The following is a 19,217-nucleotide window of genomic DNA, read 5'->3' as shown; positions in this document are numbered from 1 at the left end:
CCTGTCAGAGCGAGAATGCAACAACGGGGAAGTTATGCTTGGAACAAGACCGAAAGTAAATGTTAGATCTGCCCTGAAGTAAAGAGGTGACAGAAACGTGGCACACTAGTTTGAGTTGCTAATATCAGGTTACATTTTTATCAGCTGAACACCTGCTTAAATATTGGAATAAATTCTCGTCTTGTGAAAAGTCAGTCGGTCATACCATTGTACCGCTAACAGACACGCTTTTCAGCTGTTAGTTAGTTAGTTATAGTGAGCAGCTATAGAGGAGATAGCATTCCTGAACTCCACTGTTAATCTTCTCCCAAAGGCACGACAGTCCCAGCTCTGCTCAACAGCACCTCCAACCAACTCTACCTCCACTTTTTCTCTGATATCAGCGTGTCTGCAGCTGGATTCAGGCTGGAATACAAAAGTAAGTGGTGTGGAAAAAAAACATGTTTTTCAAACAGTGTTTGTTTCTTGACATGACGTTTCTTGAGTGACATCAAGGTTTATTTGATATTTTCCCCTGTTGTAATTTGATATTTCTTTTTTTTCTCCCTCTCCATATTTTTGTTTCCATACATCATCCACTTAGCTGTGTCTTTGACTAACTGTCCAGAGCCTGTAGTTCCTATGAATGGTATCAAGGTTGGAGAGCGTCTTCAGATGAATAACGTGGTGTCATTCCATTGTGAACCAGGATATACACTACAGGTAAACTCTTCAACTTTCATATAATTCTGTCATGTATGACCATCGAAAATAGGCTGAATCTCGCCTTTGATAGTGTCTCTCTTCTCAGCCCTGCTTTTGTTCAGTTGCTTGCTCATGCTCCAGTTCTTTTTTTTTACAGCTCTTGATATGTCAGGATGTAGAATAGAAGAAAAAGAGAAACAGAAGCTGAATAGATAGACTTGGTCTTCTGGCTATTTTAGTTCATTTCAACTTTTCTTGCAAGTGATCACTTTTATTCTCTATAGTCTGTTGCAAACTTGCAATAAGGTAGGCAGTACCCTGGCTTTGGCTTTAACAGGTGCCATGTATGGGTTCTGTATTAAGTTCTGTAAAAGGGGATGTATATTCTGGCCAGATGACTAGGTTCAAGGGTGATTTTCCTAGCGCTGCTTTCATTCACTGGCCATGATAAATGCTTGCAAATAAGTAGCCTTGGTAGCTAATATCAGCTGATGATATTGGCTAGTTGATAAAAACCAAAAAGCAGGAAGAAAAATGGTACTAGATAGACTTAAAGTCAGAATATTCACACAGACAAGAGTGAGACTTAAACACACAAATTCATAATCAGATTCTTTAATAATGTGATATATTAAATGCCACTGAAATGTGTGGGACTTTGCAGTGTGCATGACATTGGGCACACTGTGATATACTGTCTGATTTGTGACGATAACATTAGCAGCGCTAGCATTATCAGTATTCCTTTGGTCAATAGAAACACGGTGGTGCAGAATATAATTACACATTGCTGTGGCCGAGTGTTATATTTCAGTTTCACTGACACAAATAGAACTGTTTTCTAGATGAAGAGCTGCCCTGATTAGCACAGCTGTCATCTGTCTTACCTTCTGCCTTCTTACCAACTTCCTGTCACAGAGACGGTGGTGCTGCCGCCAGCTAGGGCTGCAGACACATTTAGTCACAATTGGCTGCATAACACCTTACAACCAACAGTGAAGCTGTGTTGTACATTCATAAAATGTAAGTAATACCTATAAGCAAGAGTTACATTTCACTATGTAACTGACTAGTTTTGTAGTTTTATACTTCTAAACTTCCCAATAAGCTTATAAGAAAGTTACCATCCAAAGTCAAAGTAAGCATGTTGACAAGTGTCCTCGGTTTGCTAGCTATAATATAAAGGCCATGATGCTGCTGTGCTGAGAAATCAGAATTCTGTATTCCCTTCAAAAAAGTGCTCCTGAAGTCATCTGTCCTTCAGGAGACAGATGGTGACATCGGAGGAGAACACTGGGTACAGTAGTTCACACAAATTCTATTTGTACTCCATTGAGACTATGTGTCTTTGTCAGTTCTCACTCCTTGTTCTCACATTAAAATGCCAGGTTGGATTTATGTCACTCCTATTTTCTCACTGGTTGTGCTTAGCATTTTCCTTTCGGTAGACTTCATTCAGCAAGCTCGATTGGTCCGGTGGCAGTGCCGTGTTTCCCCAAAATGACCAAAGTTCCAAAAAGGTTTTGGGAACAATGTGCGAACAGTCAGCTTCACAAGGATTAACAATAATTTTTGTGTGTGTTTATGTTTAGCATTGCTCATCAAATCACATTATTTTTATCACTGAGGTCTAATAAATAAATTGTATGGCATTTCTAATTAAATTTGTTTTGTAAATGCGTTCTCCTGTGTTGTTAAATTCATTTTTATCAGCTGGCAGACTGTTTTTTCTCTGCTTTTACACCAGACATACCCAGTCATGTCCTAACAAAGATATCCTGTATAGCTGTGACTTTGCATAAAACCTATCCCCAGCTTCTGGATCACTGTTCTTTCGATGCTGAACAAACACCTTCATAATAAACGTCATAACCACAGACTTCTAAGATTATAAATCAATGGGTTTGTTCTAAAACATTGAACATTTGAAGACTTCTTATGGCCTGGATGTCAGGGTTTGTCTGATTATAAACAGTCTATTTTGTCAGTCTGTAATGTTCTAACAGGTACATGTGGCATTTTTAAGCCATTTTCATGACAATTTTCAAAGAATTGTGGCAAGTGCTTTTAAACTTTCTGAAAAATGCCAGTCAGTTTTTCATATTTGGCTTTGCAGAAACGGCTTTGAATTTTTCCGCACTCTTTCCCTGTCTTTTTCTCGCTCTGTATGATGCTCTTTATATGCCGCTATTGTTCTCTGTCACTTCAGATGGATTTAGTCTTTTAGGCGCCACATGAACTCATGCGGAGAAAAGCAGCAGGATCAAATAATTGGAGCAACAGATGAGTGACAGTGGAGCGAACAAGTTAATTCATTGCCTGCTCTTTTTTTCCCCCTGTACTTTTGTCTTTGTGCATGTGTGCATGGACGCTTCTCGCAGGGGAACTCGCACATCACTTGTATGCCTGGAACTGTCAGACGATGGAACTACCCACCTCCTCTCTGCATAGGTAAAAATGCCTTTCTTTACTTGCTCCTTGTGTCCTTGCCCCCTCCTGTTTGCTTCCTGTGTCTTTTCTAAATACCAGCTTTTTCCTTTTACTGAGGGACTTTCGCTTTAAAAGAACAGCAGCCGGGTGATTCAAAGTATTTGAAATGAATTACTTTATTATTAAATAGTATAGTGCAGATGACAAAGTTCCTCCCAAGGTTGTTCCCAATCAAAAATCATTAAAACAAGACAGCAAAAGAAAAGGTTATAGTCAATTGTTTGTCTTTTTGCTTGAGGCTGTGCACGCTTTTGCACTTTTAAAGTGAATTTTTATTGCTACCTTGAAAGCTGAGCAAACATGCTGAAAGTAACTGCAAAAGCTCCTCTCTTTAAGTGTTTCCTGTCTGTTAGAACACCTTGACAAAGTGGTTCCACTTATTGGAGCAACCTACTATACCCTAATTAGTTCCAACTCACACCATGATTGGTTGAAGTCGGTGGGAGATTCATCGTGTTTACAGGCATCAGCAGTTTCCTGATTACCTCAGGCTTTCACTGCTACAGGATTACATTTAACCCTTCACTTGTTCCTTACAGAGACACAATGATACAGCGCCTTGATTTTCTCTGTTTGACACATGGCCTGTTTGTCCCATTCATTTCTTAATCTTCTCCCCTATGTTTGCCTGTTTCCCCCTCCCAACAGTGCCTTCATTCTTTTTCATTGAGTCAGCTCATTCTTTTACCACTAGCTGCAGTATACTTTCGTCTCGGCGACATGATCTCTTGCTCTTTTCATCCTCTTTGATCTCATCACCTTTTTCCTCTAATTATTTCCGTGCATTTTTTTTAATCTCTTTTGAGACTTAGTCCTTGATTTCAATCAAAGAAATTGATTGAATAAGCGGTTTAACATAAAAGGAGGAAGATGAAGAACAGCAAAGTATACTGTACTCGGCACCTCTAAATCACATAAACCTGTATCATATGTGAATAATAAAAGTAAGAGGTGGCTGTAGAGTTTATTGGTGGTTGAGATAACCTGTCCAGTTGCTGTCATCTTTAGATGTAAAATGTTTAACACGTTTATCAGTATTTTTAAGTTTATTTTGATATCTTTAACATAAAATGCATTGCATTTTATCGTTGCTAACAAGATCTGTAACTATTTTGACTGGAGTGAAAAAATTGTGGCTTTAAATTCATTTTCACCTCTGTCATGCTTCAGTAAAAGGATGGTCATCCTTTTTTATGAATCTGACGACTGAGCAGATCATTGTTTTGTAAAATAGTTGTAATGTGGGTGAATCACTTTTTTGCGGACGCTAATGAAATGCTTTGTCTGGACTCTGCCAGCTCAGTGTGGTGGAATTCGGGAAGAGATGGAGGGCATGATTCTCAGTCCCGGTTTCCCTGGCAACTACCCTAGCAACAGTGACTGCACCTGGAGAATCTACCTGCCAGTTGGTTACGGTGAGAGACATGAGAAGCTCTTACAGCATGTCACGCTGGCATTTCTACACTGAAGAACCTTTAATTATACAACTTGTAAGGCTGGACCGTGGAGTGACAGTGTTTGTACATGTAGATATATCTTGATAATGGCAGTCGTGTCTGGAAGGCACTCAAGAGGTAGTCCGAAATAAATGGAACTAGCCTTAGACTAAAAATAGTGGGATAAACATTTTTTGGGAAGTTGGCCTTGGCCTTGATTAATTTGTGTTTCAAATATTGCATTTACACACATACAATGCCATATTAGTTATGCTAGGTGTGGCTAACACCATTAGCCCTTCTTTTACGCGCGCTAGCTTCCAGAATGTTACACAGCCTAAATACAACTATTCTTTTCTACATGAAGGTAATATAGAACTCCATTGGTTCATACAGCTGTCATGACAACTTTTCAGGAATAATATTATTAACTAACTCATATTTCTGGTGTGGATAAGTGAGGGCAGCATTTAGCTAGTCGCACACAATAGGGGTGCTCTCATACTTTCTTTAAGTAAGTATAAGAGCGCCACAATCTACTTTACCGCATTTACTTTTTTGATTTCATGCATGAAATGTGCAACAGCAGTCTGGCAGCTGCCACCTGACAGCAGTCACCTTAAAAAGCTGCTTCCTATTCACTCAAGTAGGTTTCTGACGTGACTAAGCTACAATACAAATCCTTGAGTATCAGCATGCATAAATCAGCTCCCCTGTAAAAACAAAAATGAAGGACATTTAGTGTCATTTTATTTGTGGCATGTTTTTTGAGGATTTTTGTTTAGTTCTGGAAGTAATTGTAAACGATTGTTTTCGCCCCGTCCATTCACTCATGTCAATTGAGTGCTACAGCTGAATTGCAACCAATTTCTGCACATAATAAGAAGCGGAATGACTCGCCTACTTTAGCTTTGATAGTATTTTTGGTAAGACAATGTAATTTTGTTTTCTAATGGCCATTATCCATTTCTTATAAACAGGAGCCCACATACAGTTCCTCAACTTTTCCACTGAAGCCAACCACGACTTCCTCGAGATACGCAATGGGCCCTTGGAAACAAGTGCTGTCATTGGCAGATTCAGCGGCCAGGATGTTCCCTCTTCCCTTCTCACCACCTCCCACGAGACCACAATATACTTCCATAGTGACCATTCACAGAACAAACCTGGCTTCAGGTTTGAGTACCAGGGTAGGTATCCAAATGTGATGGCCTTTTAAAAGATCAGGAGACTAGAGGTGGGATATAATCTGATCTTTTGGATTATGTCTGAGAAAACCGACTTATTATATGCTTTTAATACTAAAAATAACAACCAAAACTATTTTACCCATTGCAGAGCTGGGCCAGTATCAGTATTCAGAGCTACTTTGTTCTGCACGTGTTACTCCAACACCTGTGGCACTTTTAGGCTGCTTCAGTCCATTTTTTCTGTTACTGAAATGTGATTCAGCAGAGGAGTGCCGAATGCACGTATCAGAGCTAATGCAGTATAAAGAATATCAGAGCTATTATGCCTGAATTGAAGCAATTCCAAAATCAGTATAAGAGTGAAAGCCACAGTGATGAATTTCATCTTGCGGAAGAAAACGAATCAATCATTATCTTCAGGAGTGTTTACTTTTATTTCAGCAAGTACACTTAAGTACTATTAGTGTCGCTTCAGTGTGAAATTTATTCATGTAAAGCCATAACATTACTGAATTAGTGCTATAACTGACTCTGAAGAACTAATCAGCGCAGAGAGGCAGTGAATTCCCCGGATAAATAGCTGTATATAAAACTGCTGATCACTTCAAAGATTGCTTTAGCATGTGCCAATAAAAGGCTTCATTGCATATCTGCATGTCTGCATGGAATAAATTCCCCCGGTCAGCAAATGCAACAGGCACACTAAGTTTGTGTTTTGTGATTCAGCAAACGAGCCAGCAAATCGAAAGGTAGCATTGTGCATTTACATAATTATGTGTACATTAGCATATAAATCAAGCATTATATTTGCAAATACCAGCCCTCCCCTCCCCTTTTTTGCAGTATTTGCATGAGTTATCTCCTACAAAGAGAAGCTGTGATCCATAGAAATCAGTTCTTTTAGTCATATTTATATTCGTGCTTTTCAAGGCTCACTGCTTGCCCTGGTTTTGTATCCAAAAGGAAAAAAAAACAGGAATAAGAAAAGTAAGAATTATTTACCCACGCTACCTCTGATGACTGCATCATACTCCTCTGGTACAAGTCAAACCTGCCTTAGGCATTTTTTTACCCTCCTCTGAAAACTCCTGTCTAAGAAGGCGGAGGAGGATGAGGAGGAGTGAGTGGGAGGTTGTGCCTAAGGAACAACAGACACATGATGAAGGGGAATTGAAAGTGGGAAATAAAAATAGAGGATCCTCCGCTATAACAGTGTTGTTGTCTGGAAGCTGAGTATTCACACATTAAGGCAAGTCTTTAGTGGTTTGATAGCTACTGTTAGCTAGCTTCAGACAGTAAGAGAAAAACAATTTGAACATCCATGCGGATAGCGTTCACAACCACAGCAATCATCAGAACAGTGAGCCTTTAGGAAACGTACTTTCCTGATCGACTTTTGAAAATAATATGATCCTCTGTTTAAACCAGTTCCATGGCTGTATGAATGTATCTAGCTTTTATAGCAAATTTCTCTTCTTTTTCCCTTAGCTTATGAGTTACAAGAATGCCCAGATCCAGAGCCTTTTCGCTACGGGGTGGTGGTGGGTGCTGGCTTTAACGTGGGTCAGTCTATTTCCTTCGAATGTCTGCCCGGGTATCAGCTGACGGGACATTCCATCCTCACCTGTGAGCACGGCACCACCCGCAACTGGGATCACCCTTTCCCTCGCTGTGAAGGTAAGTAATGCGAGCAAACAAGAGGACAGCTGAGCGCAGAACTAAACGAATAAAACGATAACTTGTTGTTAAAACTGTAACGTATTGAACTATTACATCATTAGAGCAAAGTGTGGCCATGGAGATAATGATTATCTATTATGAATAATGTAATTAAACTGAATTATTATCCCCTATTAATGAAGCAAAGCACTCCTCAGCGAAAAATCAATACCACGCTAAAGAGAAGAGGAGACAAATAAAAGATGAATAAAAGAGAGGCTGGATTGAAAGGAAAAGTAATGGATGCTGTTCTTTCGCCTCGTCCTTGACCCACATTCTTGCGTCGATTATTCAATAAGGCCGGCAAAATTACCGAGAGAGGTGATGGCCATGACACTGGAACTTTGAATGGGCGAGCGGGGAGATAAATGGGAGTGAAAGGAGGAGCAACCGAGTGAAAAGGCACCGGGAACGGGAGATAGAGTTTGTTCTCGCACTCGTGCTATTTTCTTGTATGTGGGCTTTTTCATGAGTCACGTCCAGTTTGAAGCTGAAAGATTATTCCCAGGGACCTGAAAGAAAATTATACTTGCATGTGTGTGCGATATGCTTATTGTAGTATAATAGAATTCTTATTCTAATTATGTTAATGGGAAGAATTAGTATTGTTATTATTCAAATACTATTGCATTGTCCTATGATATCAGTACTTAGTATAAATGAACAGTTTATTTTTGTAATACTGATAGATAAAGCATTTAATATGCTTCATTTCATTCTGGCTTAATGCAGTATTTCCGCTAATGAATACTACCCATTAAAATGCATATATGTAGTAATCTGTATGCATCCATGCACTCAGTACTTTGTTAATTCGTGTGTACTCAAAGTGGACATATGCTTGTATGTGAGGGTATGTGTTCGAATAAGTCCTGACTGTTGCCGTATTTCACTTTTGCCCTGATGCTATGGCCTGGTTTGTGGTCTGATGAAGAGGTTAGAGATACCTCTGTTTAATGGCATAAATGCACCTGTGAACTGAACCACACTAATGCCCAAATAACATTCGGTTTAATGCTAAAACAGCAAGAGTTCAGCTATTAAAGCTGCAGACAGGTCATTCTAAAACACAGGGTTTGATAAGGGATGCTTCCTGTAGTCCCTGTTTGCTTCACATAAAGTGACAATAAAATAATATAGCAATAAGCTTCTCCATCTCAAAGTTGTGCGCAAACATGCAGATTGTGGTTTCCCGTGTGTCTTTGACCGTGTGCGTGTTCTGCTCTTGTTGAATTTGTTGAACAAACACACGATTGAGCGAAGAGAAGCCTGTTTTATAACCACTTCAGTAATTGCAGGCTATTTATAGCATACATTCTTGTAGTGCATACTTGTCGTGCAGACTCTGGATAACTGTCAGATGAAAACCCATCAGATGCAGAATCAATCCAGGACAAATCACTCAGCCCTGAAACCCCCAGACTACCAGACTCGTCTTCAGGGAACGCATAGAGCAAATCCAATTCTGATTTACGTCCATAACTCTGTTCTTTCTGCCGTCCATGCTGAAGGTTAGCCCGGTATGCGTGACAGTAGAGGCATAGCATATTGAAAATTAATAACACATAAAAAATACTCTACTCAATGGGTATAAATGTTACTATTTAAATTTGACTTCTTTTTGTTATTTTGCCTGCACTAGCCCACTTTGCATTTTATCATGTCTCGACTTGATCTTTGTGCTCTTGTTTGATCTCTTTGTTCTTTTTATTTGTTTTTTATTTTTATATGGCTGCAATAAATAAAAAAAATATGAAAATGATATATGTATATCAAATACTTGAGAAAAACACCTTTTACAGTTTCCCACTTTTGTCTATGAAAAAAATTAAGTCTGCAAAATAGGAAGAAGTAAGGACTTCTGTTATTAGCATCTCTACTAGTACCACGCTAGCTCTTTATTACTATCATAAAGCACTTATTAATTCTTTATTTCAGTTTCTATAACTGTTCCTTTAATATCCTTGCCATTTCCACCTATACTAAGTTGTACATGAATTAAAAGTTTAGTATGCTTTGTCTCCATAACTACCCATTCTTCATTAATAGCACTGAAATAAGCTCAACCACAATAGATGCACATGCACACTTACACACATACACATAATCATGTATACACACACACATACACTTAAATGCATGCATAGACATACAAATCAAAGCCTGTCTTCCTCCCAGTGCCTTGTAAAAACTATATTTTGTATTTTGTTTTAAACTGGCTCGTGCATAAACACCTTATTCTAAGGCTGGTTCCTTTGCACGCGTTGTGAATCTATTACTGCTGCAATTAACAGACCTCTTTCTTAAATGAACATATTAAAAAAAATAACTGGAGGACTGTTGAGATATACAAGGTCAAGTGGAACCATTGCCTCAATAATTGACTTTAGGCATTTTCAAATATGTCTCTCAGCAGGGTTTAATCTTCCAGACTAAGCACTATAATAATGCTTAAAACTTCTATATCATTATGAGCCAACAGCTTTCTTGCTAGTTAAGGATCCTGTCAATTCTCATCTGTGTTGGTTAACAAGTGTGAATGTTTTAATAAGTTAATAATGGCCAAGGCCTCACTTTAGATGGACTAACATTTTTGGAGTTAAAAAGATTTAATTTAGACTCATTTGGACACAATTAACACATGTAGTTCAGTGTTTGTTTGATTAGCTCATGCTTAGAAAGTGTCATTAAAAGGAAATGGCTATTCTCATGGTACTATGACAAGACCCAGGTATATCATGACAACATCTTCCTTACTTACTATCAGTTTGAAGTTTAAGCATGGATGTTTTGGTTTTGGTTTAGAATGGTTTATAAACCACTTCCTGCTGAATATGTGTGGCTTTATACAAACGTATTCCTATTATTAAATAAATGAAGGTATTTTGGTATTAAGACTGACATGAGGAGTTCCAACATGTGAAGTTTTGGCACTAACAGTTGACAAATGTGCTGCCGTTTTCTGTTTTTTAAGAAATAGTCGACTGAATTTTTCTCTTCTGTTCACGCCTGTTCAACTCTACAAGCAAACGTATACTCTTCCTCACATAAGTCTTGAGTAGCTTTACAGTCAATGCGTCAACCGGAGGTGCGACTCCATAGAGTGTCTGGGGTTTAATCAATAGGCCTGATCGATAGCTCATTTAACAGGTGATGCAGCAGCAGAAGGGCCTCTCCGCTACAGGAATACAATTGGCAGTTTTATAACGTGAACACGCGACCCACAACGTATAACCTGAAAGACAAACACAAGGATAAAACATGCAAGGTTGTGTGCTCAAGCTGAAAACCTCTTCTGGGTTGCTTAAGATTCCTGCACTATTCCGATTACTACGCTCTCTAAATTTCTGTGCCCCACCACAGTGAATATGAGGTTTCCCTTTGCTCACCAGCAGGATTGTTAGGATCCCCTTGAAGGGATATTTAAAATATATCTATGGATGGCATAATTTGAGGCCAGTTACAGGGATGTGTTTGCAGATAACAGTCATTTAAAATCACTGGCTGGTCTGTGACCATAATGAGATCCCCTGCTAGTAACGTAATAAGTGCAGCCACAAGTGGTAATGCTCCTAACTAGCATGTTGGAATAATGGTTGTAATGTCTTGTTTCTCCACAAGGGGGAGCAGCCTTAATGGAAACCGCTAAATTCATGCATTTGAAGTTAGCTCAAGGCTTCTGTAATCATGGAAGCATAATATTGAACCATTCTGCAAAAGATTAATACATATATAAACTAGAGGTTGCAGGAAGTGACATATACAGAATAAGGTGGTTAATGATTAAAGTTTGTGCACATGAAAGCTTAAGAAGATATTTAAACAAGAACTGGAAATGTTTCATTAGAAATCTAGGTTTAAATGAGAATTCATAATTACTAGATCAGAAAGTGAGTTTTAAAAGTGTTTTAAGTGCTTTTTTGGAAAAAAAAAAGGAGTAAGTGAGTTATAGAGCGTTCAGATTGCACAGTGCTGAGTCATTGTGTTTTCTGCTTTGGGCTTGGTAGATTTAATACACATCAAAACAACAAAATTACTGGCAGAAATAATATGTTTTTTTCAGGCAGCTGGAGTTGACTAGATATATTTTTATGTAATGCTGAGCTGTGGTTAGAAATTCCTGGGGACTGTGAAGGATTTGTTCATTTCCAAAGCAAATGAAGACATTTATGTGATGCAATGAATAGTGGTTGAGTGTGATTTACTGTTTGTGATTGTGCAGTTGGGTTTTTTGTTGTTGTTGTTTTTTACTCAAGGGTATCAGGCATGTGTCAACGTGTGGGGTTCTAGTGTTGCCAGATCAGATCAGTGTACACACACTTGTAACCTTTTCCTGTCACTCAGAGTTTGCACATTCACACATATCTACCCCTTCTACACTTGCTGTACATATATACACACACACACACACACACCTCAAAAGCCTCGTCCACATGAAACCCTCGCCTCATCTCCATACTCCCTCTCTACTGCCCCAATGGGAAAGGGTTGAGGCCTTATCTTAGCAAAACACTCCATCCAAGTCCCCACTTACTAACAGGCTTTACTGGCTAATCTTTAGCTCAGACAAGCGCCTGGGCACCAGTCGAAAAGTGAAGGAGAGTGGGAAAGAGACACTGAGAAGAGAAGCAGGAGGAGAGAGGGATGAAAAACTCTTTTTTTGCTGATTGCTCCTGAATTATGTATCAGCCCTAATGTATCTGTCCTGCCTATATAAAATATACACTTTCCCTGTCTTCACCCTCCACTCCCCCCTCTCAGTGCCTTGTGGTGGGAACATCACATCAGACAATGGGACCATCTTTTCCCCGGGTTACCCTGAGGAGTATCCAAGCTCAGCTGACTGCTCCTGGCTGATTACTGTGGCTCCTGGATTTGGCATCAAACTCAACTTCTCCCTCCTTCAAGTTCATGGGCCACACGACTTCATTACAGTCTGGTAAGAAATGACAGCGTAACAGGCTCCAGATATGCAGAAATAGTTTCAATGAGACAACACGGAAAGTTTGTTATTTTGAAAGTTATTTTGAGGAAGGCAGTAGTAAACTTCACCATCGTCTCAATAGTTCTCAAGAACTTGTTATCAGACTTTCTTAAATCTTTGATTATTTGTTGTTTTTGTCTTTTAATACGATGTCTTAAAAACACTTTTGGCTTGGTGCTTGACTGAGCATAAGTGGGTAAAGCTTCCTTTCATCACCTCCATAATACATGTTTAAAATTGCCATATGTAGCACCAAAGCCAGGTTTTTGCATACATGATGTTTGCCAGTTCTAGTTGATCCTCCAAAGCTTCCAAAGGTCCCAGCTCTCAGTGAGACAGGAGGTCTGACTGCCAGCCAACCTGGCAACATGACCACATGAAAGATCCACATGGTTTTCTGGTGACATCTACGTTTAACTGTTTGCGCTACTCATAGAAATTTGTTTGGGGCTTTTTTAGACCATCGATAATTTAAGTCAACATGGCTAAAGCGAGCCAAAATGTCCACTTTCTATCGTATTGTTTCTCATCTATAAATGGTCCCCGCTGTGCTGATCTTTCCCAGCTAGTTCCTACAGAGCCAAGATGGGGGTCTATCTTGTTCCCCATTTTCCAGCTACCACCGCTGTGTATCTATCCACTGAACTACTGAGCCAAGGAAATGGGCCCCTTAATGGCGGCTTGGCTAGAGTGCTGTCAGGCAGCAGTCCCTAGCCAGCCGTTTCCAGAGCTGCTTGTAATCTCCCATGCCCAGTCTGACAGCCAAAGACAGATGGTTTTTAAGCTGAATGGTTGTGGCAGGAATCTGGGAGCTGGCTTAATCGGCCATGTCCACACCAGGGGACTGCCAAGGCTGGGCCACAGCTTCCAGAGACACTCCCTTTGGATAGCTGTTAGCAGGAGCACCACAGTCGAGACCTGTCACTCCACGCTTACCGTATCTCTAAATTCTACCTTATTTTAACATAATCATCCAGAACAGGCGAGGGGTAATCTCTTTGGGTTTGTTGAAGTGTGAGCAGCTTGATTATACTCTTCTGAAGCTGCTTGACAATAATCTGGCATGTGGCTTAGTAGTTTGTTTGCATCACAGACCCTTAAGGTTCTTCATGGCTCTTATACAAGTGAGCTCTGGAGCATAGGCTGGTGTTTCCAGCGTATTGTTGTTTTTGCATTTATGTTTGACTTGAAACATTCCTCCATTTTTAGGGATGGTCCACAAGAAACAGCCAGGAAACTAGGTGTGTTTACGGATGGAGAGCCCAACGACCCACCCAGCAGCACATCCAATCAGGTGCTGATACGGTTCCGTAGTAACACAGAGAAGGGTGGACTCTTTCGTATCAGCTATCAAGGTTTGTACATGGTGTGGATCTGGCTTTATTTCTAGCTCTTGATTTACATATATTCTTTGTTTAACTCCTTTTATGTCTTTGATGCACTCACAGCTTACAGACTGCAGTACTGCCTCCCTCCCCCCATCATTCCTAATGCTGAGATTCTGATGGCAAGCAAGGAATTTAAAATTGGTAGGTGGAAATGCTGTCACAATAAGACCCATGCACTTAAACACAACGGCACTGACACTTCTGCCTTTTTGTATTTAATGTTGTTCCCATGCAGACTTGCAGAACTGTAGCATTCATGAAGCTTCTAACTTTGGCTGTTTTTATTGCCTAGGTTCGCTGAATACACAGTCCATTCAGACACACCTCAAATGCATCACCTAGGGCAGGTGATCTCATTCCCTTTTGAAGACAACAGAGATGAATTCCTGTTTCTGTATTTGTGTAGCTATTTGACCTTTTCTATTCAGAGAAATAAAAGTAGCAACACTGACATAGTGTCTGTAGGATCCCATGGGGATTTTTGTGTCCACAGATTCATCCCAGTTTTCACTGAAACACATGACGGATGATAACTTCTGTATTGTTATACAGGGTGGGCCATTTATATGGATGCACCGTAATAAAATGGGAATGGTTGGTGATATTAAAGTCCTGTTTGTGGCACATTAGTATATGTGAGGGGGAAAACTCCTCAAGATGGGTGGTGACCATGGTGGCCATTTAGAAGTCGGCCATCTTGGATACAACTTTTGTTTTTTCAATAGGAAGAGGGCCATGTGACACATCAAACTTATTGGTAATGTCACAAGAAAAACAATGGTGTGCTTGGTTTCAATGTAACTTTATTCTTTCATGAGTTATTTACAAGTTTCTGACCAGTTATGAAATGTGTTCAATGTGCTGCCCATTGTGTTGGATTGTCAATGCAACCCTCTTCTCCCACTCTTCACACACTAATAGCAACACCGCAGGAGAAATGCCAGCACAGGCATCCAGTATCCGTAGTTTCAGGTGCTGCACATCTCGTATCTTCACACCATAGACAATTGCCTTCAGATGACCCCAATGATAAAAGTCTAAGAGGGTCAGATCGGGAGACCTTGGGGGCCATTCAACTGGCCCACGATGACCAATCCACTTTCCAGGAAACTGTTCATCTAGGAATGCTCGGACCTGGCACCCATAATGTGGTGGTGCACCATCTTGCTGGAAAAACTCAGGGAACGTGCTAGCTTCAGTGCATAAAGAGGGAAACACATCATCATGTAGCAATTTCAAATATCCAGTGGCCTTGAGGTTTCCATTGATGAAGAATGGACCCACTATCGTTGTACCCCATATACCACACCAAACCATCACTTTTGTTGTTCCAACAGTCTTGGAGGGATGCATCCAATGTGGGTTAGTGTCAGACCAATAGCGGTGGTTTTGTTTGTTAACTTCACCGTTCACATAAAAGTTTGCCTCATCACTGAACAAAATCTTCTGCGTGAACTGAGGGTCCTGTTCCAATTTTTGTTTTGCCCATTCTGCAAATTCTGTGCGCCGATCTGGGTCATCCTCGTTGAAATGCTGCAGTAGCTGGAGTTTGTAAGGGTGCCATTTGTGAGTAGCTAATATCCGCCGAAGGGATGTTCGACTAATGCCACTCTCCAGTGACACGCGGCGAGTGCTACGCTGTGGGCTCTTGCTGAATGAAGCTAGGACAGCCACTGATGTTTCTTCATTAGTGACAGTTTTCTTGCGTCCACGTTTTGGCAAATCCAACACTGAACCAGTTTCACGAAACTTAGCAAGCAGTTTGCTAACTGTAGCATGGGAGATGGGTGGTCTCGTAGGGTGTCTTGCATTGAAATCTGCTGCGATGACTTGGTTACTGCGTTCACCAGCTATCAACACAATTTCGATCCGCTCCTCACATGTTAACCTCTTCGACATGTCAATGGCTGTGAACAAAGAGAAACTTGTAAATAACTCATGAAAGAATAAAGTTATGTTGAAACCAAGCACACCATTGTTTTTCTTGTGACATTACCAATAAGTTTGATGTGTCACATGGCCCACTTCCTATTGAAAAAACAAAAGTGGTATCCAAGATGGACGACTTCTAAGTGGCTACCATGGTCACCACCCATCTTGAGGAGTTTGCCCCCTCACATATACTAATGTGCCACAAACAGGACTTTAATATCACCAAACATTCCCATGTTATTACGGTGTATCCATATAAATGGCCCATCCTGTAGAATACATTATAAGGAGCACTTTTTACATGTATCATAACAGTTAATGCTACTGCTTCTGACCTTGACCTTGACTGTACCTCTCCTTTGTCTGTCACTGTTTCAGGTGATATAGTGCGCTACCGATGTCTCCCAGGATACCAATTAAGTGGAAACAGCATCCTGACCTGTCGGCTAGGTACACATTTGGAATTTGAGGGCCCTCCACCCTCATGTGATGGTAAGTGTTTGTTTACGAGTCAAAGGAGTTTGCAAAGAAAAGCGTCTGGACTTCTTTAAGTTGCTTGAAGACGTTTCACCTCTCATCCGAGAAGCTTCTTCAGTTCTAAGGTCAAATGGCCGAGAGTCGCAGATTTAAACCCAGTGGGAGTATCCCCCCAAGGAGGGACAAAGGACCCCCTGGTGATCCTGGATCACCAGGGGGTCCTTTGTCCTTTACGATGACCTGGATGACTGAGAACCTTCACAGACATGTTTGTTTACAACTTGAAAACATCCTGGAGTACCATTGATATATCCCTATCCTAGCATTGAGCACACTTGTACACATCAAACAAGGGTTGGGAGGTGATTTTTGTGACGTATACGACACTGAGTTGGACACAGTATGGTGATGGGTTGTGAAGGATCTTGCAGAAGGGTAAAGCACCTTAACTAGTGTGCCCTACCTCAAATTTGCCAATGTTCATCAGGTTGAGTCATCAGGGGCCACCACTGAGATCAGCTGGTCTACTGGGACTTTACCTCATGGTCTGAATATAAACTCACTGGCCACTTCATTAGGTATTACTGTTTAACTGCTCATTAGGACAAATATTTGATCACATGGTAGCATCTCATTGCATTTAGGCATGTAGACATAGTGAGGACAACCTGCAAAAATTCAATCCAAGCTTCAGAATGGGGATGAACGGTCATTTTAGAGATTTTGAATGTGGCATGGATTTGTTTCAGAAACTGTTGATCTACTGGAGAAAATGCCTTACCAGAGGTCAGACTGTTTCGAGCAGATAATAACAACATGGAAATCACTGACTGGTCTGATGAGTCGTGATCTCTGCTGCAACTTTTGGATAGTGGGGTCAGAAAACAGCATAAAGAACATGAAAGCACAGATCCATCCTCTGTTGTATTAAGAGTTCAGTTTGATGGTGAAGGTGTAATAGTTTTGGCAATATTTTCTTGGCGCAATTTGGGCTTCTGTATGGCAATTGTTTTATGCCCCTGCCTACCGCAGTACTGTTGCTGACTATGTCCATCCTTTTATGACCTCTTCTGGCTGCTTCTAGCATCATTACATGTCATGCCACAAAAGTCAAATAATCTTACACTGATTTTTTAACATGACAACGAGTTCAGTGTACTCAAGTGGCCTCCACAGTCACTAGATCTCAATCAGATCCAATAGAGCACCTTTGGGATGTGGTGAGAGGGGAGATTCGTATCATGAATGTCCAGCTGACAAATCTGCAGTAACTGTGTGACGCTATCATGTATTATGTACCAAAATCTCTGAGAAATGTTTCAAGCACCAAGAAAAGTAGGGTCTAACCTCCTCTAGCCACATGTAACTGCCACTAAGTGGCAGGTTAGTGTATATTTTGCCTAAAAAGCACCAAGAAGAAAGACAAATGGTAATCTCATCTCTATGTCATAAAAAGAGAACATGACGTCATTCCTTTAAGTGGCTTTTTAAAAGAGTTCTGCTGCTGTGAAATAAACAGTATGTCATAACTATATATGGTATAGGTAAGTCCTAATGATTATGAGTTCTTGTGATAGTTAAGACACTTTACTGTCAAAAGAAAAAACTTGCAGTATTCCAAAGTAATCTGCCTGTACCATTTTTATCCTCTCCTACATTTAAGCTGATCAAATAGCATCAAGCACATGGTGTAAAAAAACACATTCCAAGTGCACCAGCACAGAAACAGCAGGGCCAGTCTGAATATGAGCACACAAAATGTTTGAGCACCGAATGCAGTGATGTGGTTTGTTTACATAATATATGTCTTAAGATGCATTGACTCATTTTCGAGTCTGATGAATCATAATGTTTTATATGTAGCACAAGTCAACACTGCCTTCATCCTCCAAGAGGGACTGTATGAGTTTATTTTCAGCAGTGTTATGTATCCCTCAGCTCTAATCATGGACTCATGACTCAAACATGGAGCTTCGCCTCTTTTCTTGCTCCTGCGGGTACCCTTTTTTGCCCGTAGTCAGGGAGCGACAGCCAGATATCAGCTTGGTACCATTTCCCATCTCGGCGGATGATGCTTGGCTCCCATGAGGCTGAGCGCGGCTGCTGTGGCGCTCTCTACATGCTGAGATATCGTCCTCCCAGAGGAATGCAGCACCCACCGCACGAGCTATAACATCGTAATGCTGCGCGTTGTGCACGCCACTTTTCCTCGGGGCGAGAGACTGGGTGCATAGAGGGGTTTGTGCTTCACAATATCGTAAAAGCATATCTTTCATTTTCTTTCTGTCTCATTTAAGAATGCTTCGTGTGTCCCGTTCTGTTTGTGGGTTACGTGGTGGGCGAGAGGGAGGTTTAGGCGAAGTTTGATAAATGCAGCTAATTTAGTGTACTAAATAGGAAAAATATGCAAAGCTCTCAGCATGAGGTGAAAAAGGAGAGAGATACAAAAAAAAGAATTAGACGAAAGCAAGAGGGTAATGAAAGGGGAAGAGGGGCTATGTATAGGCTAATAATGGAGACGTGGAAAGTGCTTAGGACACCCAGTGAGAGGCGGAACGGAGAATACTGAAAGTGTCAAAAGCAAGAGAAACAAGGCAATCCCTTGTACGTATGTTCCCTGGATTTATTTGCCACCCATTTTTACCCCACAGACAGATATTTGCACCTGTATATGTGCAAGAATAAGCCTACAGTGTTTACAGTCACTGAACTGAATATTGGCAGATGGTTGCCCCTCCCTAAACCTAGTTCTGCTGAAGGGTTCTTCCTGTTAAAAGGATTTTTTTTCTTCCCACCATCGCCAAGTGATTGCTCAAAGGGGGTCATCTAATTGTTGGAGTTTTCTCTGTGTTGTTGAAGGCTCTTTAACTTATAATATAAAGTACTTTGAGGTGACTGTTGTTGTGATTTGGCGCTA

At 40.6% G+C, this 19,217-nt stretch overlaps 1 protein-coding gene across 2 annotated transcripts in view; it reads left to right on the top strand.

The window, feature by feature from the left end:
• The window catches only part of csmd2 (CUB and Sushi multiple domains 2), a 268,656-nt gene that overhangs the window by 193,853 nt on the left and 55,586 nt on the right, over positions 1 to 19,217 (top strand). For both annotated transcript variants that reach the window (XM_025902309.1, XM_025902308.1), the window contains 10 exons: positions 314 to 418; positions 584 to 702; positions 3,066 to 3,135; positions 4,473 to 4,589; positions 5,591 to 5,800; positions 7,289 to 7,477; positions 12,281 to 12,458; positions 13,713 to 13,858; positions 13,952 to 14,032; positions 16,202 to 16,315. In XM_025902309.1, the coding sequence (XP_025758094.1) occupies positions 314 to 418; positions 584 to 702; positions 3,066 to 3,135; positions 4,473 to 4,589; positions 5,591 to 5,800; positions 7,289 to 7,477; positions 12,281 to 12,458; positions 13,713 to 13,858; positions 13,952 to 14,032; positions 16,202 to 16,315 (1,329 nt within the window). The remainder of the gene's footprint in view (positions 1 to 313; positions 419 to 583; positions 703 to 3,065; positions 3,136 to 4,472; positions 4,590 to 5,590; positions 5,801 to 7,288; positions 7,478 to 12,280; positions 12,459 to 13,712; positions 13,859 to 13,951; positions 14,033 to 16,201; positions 16,316 to 19,217) is intronic.

The sequence above is a fragment of the Oreochromis niloticus genome, linkage group LG22 (assembly GCF_001858045.2).
Source record: "Oreochromis niloticus isolate F11D_XX linkage group LG22, O_niloticus_UMD_NMBU, whole genome shotgun sequence".
Taxonomy (NCBI): domain Eukaryota; kingdom Metazoa; phylum Chordata; class Actinopteri; order Cichliformes; family Cichlidae; genus Oreochromis; species Oreochromis niloticus.
This window is presented reverse-complemented; position numbering and strand designations above follow the sequence as displayed.